We start from the raw sequence: 8,656 nt of genomic DNA on the forward strand, positions 1-8,656 counted from the left end.
TTGCTTTTGACGACCCTACGTTTCTCCCGCCTCGCCGTGATGACGTCAGCACCGACGCGTTCATTCAGCGTCGAGTCTTCAGAGCTGAGGTGAGTCGTTGACGCTTTTTCTCGTGTTTACACAACAATAAAACACACTTTACAGTTTATTAAACCGACAATCTGCGACTAGTTTCTGCTTTGAGTTCACCTCTATCTGTGTGTCTGCTGACCAAAACAATACAGCAGGCAGAGAGGAGCTCTGAGAGGAAAGCATAAGATCTTTTTTTCTACGTAATTGTTACGTTTAGAGACGTATCCTCAGTATAAAATGAGCTGATCTGCTGTTTATTGTGTGACAGCTTATCAATATTATCAAAGCTGCTGAAATATTTTCCTTGAGAGATCTTTTTAATCCATTCATTATACTGTTGTATTCACATCCATAACAGACTTGAGTAATCAGCTATTTAATTATCTACAAGATATATATTTAGTATCTATAAGATATTTAGATACAACATTTATTTAATAAATGAGTGTAAATTAAGCAAATCTGTTTATTCTCTTGAAGCTCTGCCACAATCAATGACGCTCCACCTGCATTGAAGCTATAAATACTGGAATATTCCCATCAGACTATCAGGAAGAAGTGAAAGTGAAGGACAGTGAGAAGATGAGTGATCCAGAACCCTGCAGAATTAAACAGGAAGACACTGAAGAACTAATAGGTTTGTGTTTATTCATTACTCTTCAATAACGAGGATGAAGAACAGTATATTTAATCACACACACACACATCTGGCCACCCTTAATTTAGTACTCTCTTTCATCATCAGCAGCAAAACCCATCATCTATTTTGGACATATGTCAATGTTCATTTCAATTTAGAATCACTAACACGGTTGTTGATATGAGCACAGTAATTCTAATCAAATGTCCAATAATAATAACATTTAATGCTGAAGGCAGTGTTGAGAGGGACATCACATGCAGGCGGGGTGGTGGCCTTATAATGACCGAGAACAATGGGCAATATAAGAAAGTCGCTTGATCAAGTCCCGGCTGGCTCAGTTGGCACTTCTGTGTGGAGTTTGCATATTGTCCCTGTGTTGGTTTCCTCCAGGTGCTCCGGTTTCCCCCACAGTCCTGCGCCATAGGGGAACTGATTAACTAAATTGCCCTTAGTGTGTGAATATGAGTGTATAGGTGTTTCCCAGTTCTGGGTTGTGGCTGGAAGGGCATCCGCTGTGTAAAACATATGCTGGATAAGTTGGTGGTTCATTCTGCTGTGGCGATCCTGGATACATAAGACAAAAAGAACTGAATGAATGGTAAATATACATTAAAGATGTAAATATAGAAATGTTGGGAGGTTTGAATAAAAGTCTGGTGTGTCAGATGAAGAGAAGACTCAGAGTCGAAGATGCAATTAAAAATTAAAAATTTAGTGAAGATAGCTTGCAGTTCTATGGCAGAAGGGCTTCACACTCGGATAAGCTCGCAGGCCGATATGACTTACAGTTTCAACAATCGAACAATTATACTCTTTAAACAAGTCCAGAAAGGGTGGGATCCAGGTGAACAGTTCTCATTGGTTACAACAGAAATAGACAATTCTAAATACATGCGTCAAAGAAACATGGTATCTACTTCCAGATATGGACGGCCTTAATGCGTGCGTCAAAGAAAGCATTGTATCTGTCTCCAGATATGGATGGCGACCTGATGCCTAGAGGTGAGGTCGCCTTAAGTTATTAGGAGCTGATCTCCGACCTGTAAAAAGCTAAACCAGGAACACAATAGACACAAACGACCATCTGTGTTAAGGACTCAAGGATGTTTCTTGTACGTTCAGCTGTGTTATCAGGCTGGTTCAAGACTGTTTCCATCAACAGTCTGCTGCAATATCTTGGCTACACACAGTCTATCTCCACACAAAAAGGAATTACATTACTATTAATTATACTCAAAAACAGATCAATCAAACAGCTATAATATTATAGGCAATATCAGGACAATAAAACAGCTGTCTTCTTCTCCTCTGTATTGGACTTCCAGTCATAGGAACAGATGGAGAGAGAGAGAGAGAGGTCTCCATGACCTATGACCTGGTTTGTGTGTCTCCTGAAAACAAAGTTAAAATAGACAGGCAAAAAGAGAAACAAGGACACAGAACAGTAAGCAGTTTAACTTATTCATTAGTCAAATCAATTCAAGTTAAATACTCATTCAGATAATCAATTAAATATATATTCAAAGAGATGAGAAACATGATATTTAATAAAAAGGATAAACGCTGAATAAATGTTGATGGATTGGAAGGTAGAACTCCGACTCCTTCAGGATTAACACAGCAAAATCACTGATATGTGAAAAACCTCCACCTGCCAGAAGGGGGCGCTATGATGATAACAGACTATTGGCATGCAGATTATTTTCAGTGCACATCTAAACATCAATTCCAGTGTTTCCACTTGGTTTACAATTTTGGGGGGTGGATTAGGGCTGCGATGCGACCCAATGCAGTGTGGCTGTTCAGACTCACACTGACACAAGGAGTCATGTGCTGCGTCCCAAATCGCATACTTATGCACTATTCTACGCCATTTTGTAGTATAAATAGTGCAAGCTCTAAAAATAATAAGTGCACTTTAATTACCCGGATGATGCACTCATTCAGCTGCTAAAATGAAGTGTGTACTGATGGACACTTCACGCACTCAACGACCGCAGGTTTGCTTACGTAGCGGAAGGGGCGGAGCTATCGGGCGCACATGTTGGATAACTTTATTTATTTTGGATGGTGAAAGCAAAATTCTCCTATTATAGCGATATAGTGATTATAGCGCCTCCTGATGGTGAATGCGGTTATACTCACGGCAGGTATTATTTGATCATTCGGTCGTTATTTCACTGTTTTGGCAAACGTCATCAGGGAAACAGTTTGAATTTCCCCTTAGTAAAAAACCATTAGTGTGCCATTTGGGACGACACTACATACATATACTATCCTGTTGAGTGTGTAAGTGCATAAGTACATAGTGCATGAGTGCATAGTGTGCCATTTGGGACGCAGCTTTGGTCTTTTAATCACAGCAGTGAATAACTGAGCAACTATTTGAACTGTACTACCGTTTGTAAATTATGATTTAACATTCATCTTTTTTATTCACAAATTGTGCAGCTTTTGTCACTACAGTGTATCTTACAATGCAAGTGAAATGCTTGCACTGTTGAGCCTTGCGTCGTCTGCTTTTGGTAAACTGTTGAAGACTCGCCTCTTAAAATGAACTTGTTTACTTACTTTTCAGATGTGATTGTGAAGGAGGAGAGCAAAGAACTGAGTGAAGATGAGGAGAAACATGTTAAGAGTGAAGAAGAAACTCGGTCACAGACTGATTTCATCTGCACTGGTTTCATCTGCGCTCAGTGTGGAAAGAGTTTCAAGTACACATACACACTCAAGATTCACATGAGGATCCACACCGGAGAGAAACCTTACCAGTGTTCACACTGCGACAAGAGATTCAGCTATTCAGGACAACTGAAAACACACGAGAGGATTCACAACGGAGAGAGACCGCATCGCTGCACTGATTGTGGGAAGAGTTTCACGGATTCATCTTCCTTACAAAAACACCGAAAAAACAATCACAGTGAGTAGAGCGTCTACAGATCCAGCCATTACAGGTTGTGTAAGGGTGCTTTTACACCTACACTTTTGTTTCGGAACGTGTCTCGTTTGCCCAGTTTGCGCGGTTCGTTTGGCATATGTGAACTGGGCAATCGCGATCTGTTCCGCGCCAAAGTAATCGCTCCGAGATCGCTTGAATGAGGTGGTCTCGGCTCGATTGAAACGAACCCTGGAGCGGTTCGATTACAGTGAGAAAGCTACACGATCCGAGCGCGGTTATATCACAGTGTTTTATGGATATGTAATAGGCTTACGGCTATATGAAGAGAGAATTATGAGTATGGCGGGAAGTTTCACGAGTCTCCGGATGCCCGCAAACGAGTGATGATCTCCCGGTAATCTCGCGTCTCCCTCCCGGTCCTCAAATAAGCATCGTTGCGCACCCTTCTCACACCTCCCCACCGCGTCTCTCCTCAGACACGTCGCGCGCGCACCCTGTCAATAACCACCAAACCACCACCTCTCCTGACAGCTGAGCGGGACGCTGCTAAATAAACCCTGACACTCTGACCAATGTGAGGAGAGTTTACTCACACGTGACTTGTTTTAGCTCTTTTGGTCCGATTAGAAACTTTGCAGTGTGAAAGCGAACCGCTCCAAGAGCAAAGAGCAACAATGTAACAATTGTAATCTCTGTTTCGGAACAACTGAATCCATTCACAGGTGTGAAAGCACCCTTACTTAGCATAATTGTGGAAATGATAACATATACATGATGATAAAATACGAAGTAGGATGCATTTTCATGTTTTCCTTTGTCTTTGGATTGTGATGAGCTGTTTGTGTTTCTATATCATCCGTGAAGTCTAAAGCCTCGTTTCCACTGAGTAGTTCGGTTTAGTGCAGTTCGACCCTGATCAGCTTGTGTTTTCTCTGCTAACTGTTCACTTACTTTTAGGGTTTGACATTAGCTTACTTTCATTTAGTATTCAGCTGCTTGCTTTTGCTTGCGCTAACACATACAGTTGAAACCAAACTTCTGCATGTACACCTCTGCATGTGGATTTGGGAGGTTTTTGAGTTTGGGTTAGGCAAAATCCAGGTGGAATTCCCAAAATAGCACTTGAATTTAGGAGCTTAAAGATGCTGATTACTGTGTTGGCGTTACACTTGCGACAAGGATGCAGATAATATTTTGATTTATTTAAGCACACCCACAACTTCACTTCCCGAACTGATGAATTTACTGGAGAAATTTGGTTCCTATGCAGGTTATAAATGAAACATACAAAAAACACAGACCCTATCTTTGAAATATACACCCCCAGTAACTCATTTATTCATTTTCTTTTTGGATTAGTCCCTTATTAATCTGGGGTCGCCACAGTGGAATGAACCGCCAACTTATGTTTTTATGCAGTGGATGCCCTTCCAACTGCAACCCATCACTGGGAAACATCCATACTAAGGGTGTCACGATTTCAATCGAAATTTATGCTCAACTTCGGTTATCGAATCAAAAAATAGAATCGTCGATGCTGCCACGCCCCCATGTCACGTCAGCTTGGCTTGGCAAGCGGGAAAATAACAGGCTTGTTGAAGTGCTTGTTAAACTGCAGACGCAGGAGACCCGTCGACAGAGCTTAAACCCTCTCCTCCTTCAATGAAGTCGCCGGTGTGGAAGCATTTTGGATTTCCAGTGAGTTATGTTGACAGCGTTCGTGTTGTCGACAAAAAAAACAGTTTGCAAGCTCTGTATTGTACGTATTACGGTTGGGATGATAGACGATGGGCGCATCGCGATTCTCCGCCCCGCACCCGTTGCAAATCTGCTCGCGAAAAATACACACTCAGGCCCTGTTTACACTAATATGTCTTTGTTTTTAAATGGCATTTTAGAACGACAACGATCCACATCCACAGTGGCGTGTAGCATTTTAGCACTTTCACACTAGTACTTTGTCATTTTAGCGAACACCTCAGATACTGTTGGCTGGTTCCTGTTGGTTGTGCGTCTTTTTTATCGACGCCATTATATCGTCACAGATCACTGCCTATTCACGAGTCCCGCAGAAAAAAGTGATTGACAGGTGGTAATTATTTGTGTAACTTACCTTTATTCATTTACTGTATGATTTGTTTATGGGTAAAACAAAGATCACGCAGGTCAGGTAGTTTAAACGGTAGGCTACCAATAATTAATTCGTTATTAGTTAATTAATTATTCATAATCGAAAATTGAATCGAATCGTGACTTTAGAATCGAAAATGTAATCAAGTTGAGGATTTGGAGGATCGTGACACCCTTAATCCATACACAATCATTTTCACACACACACTACGGTCAATTTTAGCTTACCCAATTCACCTGTACCATATGTCTTTGGACTTGTGGGGGAAACGGGAGCACCCGGAGGCGACCTTCTTGCTGTGAGGCGAACGTGCTACCAACTGCGCCACCGCATCGCCTCCATTAACTATTAAAGTCAAATTTAATCTGAAATGGGAAAAGAAATCATTGAAATATTTTGAAATTCAAGCAAAGAACAAAAGAAATGTCAACATTAGCCAAAGTAAATTATGATCCTCTACTAATAAATGTAAAAACTTTATACACAGATGAAATGCCATTTCTTTCCTGAGCTTCAGTCAAAGAATTGACGCATTAAGATTGCACGTCCTTCCTCTATCTTTATTTATTACAAAGTCTCCTTATAGAAATATCCCAAACACATTGGTCAGAATTGAATAAGACCCTGTCTAGATTCATTTGGCAGGGGAAAAAAACTAAGGATTAAATTAAAAAAAACACCTGCAACAAGGTTCACACTGCACGATTTTAACCCTAATTTTTGTTCCTCGAGAAGTTTTAGTAGAACTAATCCCTTAAGGATGTCCATGCTTTATCCACTATCTGTTAATATATATTTTTTCCTTTTCAGATCTGCTTGTGAAGGAGGGGGTGAGTGCAGAACTGAGCAAAGCCAAGAAGGTCAATCGAAGCGTTCAAACAAAGAAGCAACATTCATGCTCTGTTTGTGGAAAGAGTTACGCAAATAAACAAAGTTTAAAGCTACATGAGAGGACTCACACTGGAGAGAAACCGTACACATGCAGTCAATGCGGGAAGAGTTTTGGACAATTATCAAACCTTAATCAACATATGAAGATCCACACTGGAGAGAGACCACACAAGTGTGATCAATGCGGCAAAACATTTTTGAGGGCTTCAAAGCTTAAGGTCCATCTTAGAGTTCATACGAAGGAGAAGCTTTATTCTTGCACTGAAAGTTTTACAGCTCAATATGATTTTAAAGGACATCAGCAGATCCAAACTGGTATGCAAGAGTTTGTTTGCGAGTGTGAGAAGACTTTTACTACAGCTACAGAATTGAAACGACACCAGAGGATGCACATTATAGAGAAACCGTACAAGTGTTCACACTGCGACAAGACATTCAATTATCCAGGACATCTGAAGGTACATGAGAGGATCCACACTGGAGAGAAACCATTCACGTGTGATCAGTGTGGGAATAGTTTCAGTCAATCATCACACCTCAATCAACACATGCTGATCCACACTGGAGAGAAACCGCACCAATGTGATCAGTGCGGCAAAACATTTTTGAGGCCTTCAGAGCTGAGGAGCCATCTTAGGTTTCATACAAACGAGAAGCCTTATCCATGCTCTGAGTGCGGGAAGAGTTTCACACATCGGTCACATTTAAGAGCGCATGAGAAGATCCACACTGGGCTGAGAGAGTTTGTGTGCTTTGCATGCAAGAAGACTTTCGTTAGAGCTGGAGACTTGAAAAGACACCATGTGATTCACACTGGAGTGAAACCATACAAATGTTCAGACTGCGACAAGGGCTTCGGTCGTTTAGAATACCTGAAAGCACATGAGAGGACTCACACTGGAGAGAAATCGTACACATAGTACATAGTGTGGGAGGAGTTTCATAGAGTTATCAGAACTTTTTAAACACATGAAGGTCTACAATTGAAAGAAACCACCCAATGTGACCAATGCAGCAATTTCAGAGTCAGATCTGACGATCCAACACAAGTCAGATGTCCACCTTCTAGCAGCATCCTAGATGTTATTTCCAACTAGGAAGTAGGTAAACTCCCAATTTGAGTAGTCTGGAATGCAGCATATCAACTGCTCGCACACTTACTGTGAATAACGAGAATTACAGAAACTCCCTTGAGCATCATATATGAAATAGCAACAATTTGCAAATGTTGTTTCACCTTGTTTTCTTTATCTATATCAAGGGTGATGTAGAGGGCCGGTGTCCAACTTGCTTCAACACACCTTCCAGAAAGTTTCTTTTAAGAGCTTGATTAGCTGCTTCAGGTGTGTTTGATTAGGGTTGGAGCTAAACTCTCTAGGACACCGGCCCTCCAGGGCAGAGTTTGGACACCCCTGATTGATACAAATAAAGACCTGATGCATGAACATGTTAGGCCCAATTCCAATTCTACCCCTTAACCCTACCCCTTCCCCCTACGCCTCGTTTTGCACGTCCACCTGAAGGGGTTGGGGTGTCCCAATTCTTTTTATCTTTAAGGCATAGGGCAGGGGTGTCCAAACTCGATCCTGGAGGGCCGGTGACCTGATGAGCTTAGCTCCAACTTGCTTCAACACACCTTCCAGAAAGGTGTCTAGTAAGAGCTTGATTAGCTGCTTTAGGTGTGTTTGGTAAGGGACACTGGCCCTCCAGGACCGAGTTTGGACACACCTGATCGATACAAATCATGGCTTGATGCATGAACATGTTAGGCCTAATCCCAATTCTACCTCTTAACCCTACCCCTCGTTTTGCACGTCCACCTGAAGGAGTTGTGGTGTCCCAATTCTCTTTATATTGAAGGTGTAGGGCAGGGGTGTCCAAAATTGGTCCTGAAGGGTCGGTTTCCTGAAGAGTTTAGTTCCAACTTGCTTCAACACACCCTCCAAAAAGTTTCTAGTATATCTAGTAAGAGCTTGATTAGCTGCTTCTGGTGTGTTTGATTAGGGTTGGAGCTAAA

The 8,656-nt window shown here is 41.6% G+C and overlaps 2 protein-coding genes across 5 annotated transcripts in view; both read left to right on the forward strand.

Annotated features, from left to right (window-relative positions):
- The first annotated feature begins 62 nt into the window (after nt 1-62).
- Nucleotides 63-8,656, forward strand: part of zgc:112977 — a 17,423-nt gene continuing 8,829 nt past the window's right edge. The window contains exon 1 of the mRNA XM_073936512.1: nt 63-227. The gene's annotated coding sequence lies outside the window, so the exon portion shown is untranslated. The remainder of the gene's footprint in view (nt 228-8,656) is intronic.
- Nucleotides 63-8,656, forward strand: part of LOC137487233 (uncharacterized) — a 9,681-nt gene continuing 1,087 nt past the window's right edge. For 3 of the 4 annotated variants that reach the window (XR_012397592.1, XR_012397593.1, XM_017353101.4), the window contains exons 1-4: nt 63-89; nt 553-709; nt 3,294-3,638; nt 6,559-8,656. The exon at nt 6,559-8,656 is cut by the window's right edge. Coding sequence is in view for 1 of the 4 variants with exons in the window: in XM_017353101.4 (XP_017208590.1) it covers nt 655-709; nt 3,294-3,638; nt 6,559-7,559 (1,401 nt within the window). In the remaining 3 variants the exon portion in view is untranslated. The remainder of the gene's footprint in view (nt 90-552; nt 710-3,293; nt 3,639-6,558) is intronic. The other variant, XR_012397594.1, reaches the window with a different exon arrangement.

This window comes from Danio rerio, chromosome 22 (genome assembly GCF_049306965.1).
Source record: "Danio rerio strain Tuebingen ecotype United States chromosome 22, GRCz12tu, whole genome shotgun sequence".
NCBI lineage: Eukaryota > Metazoa > Chordata > Actinopteri > Cypriniformes > Danionidae > Danio > Danio rerio.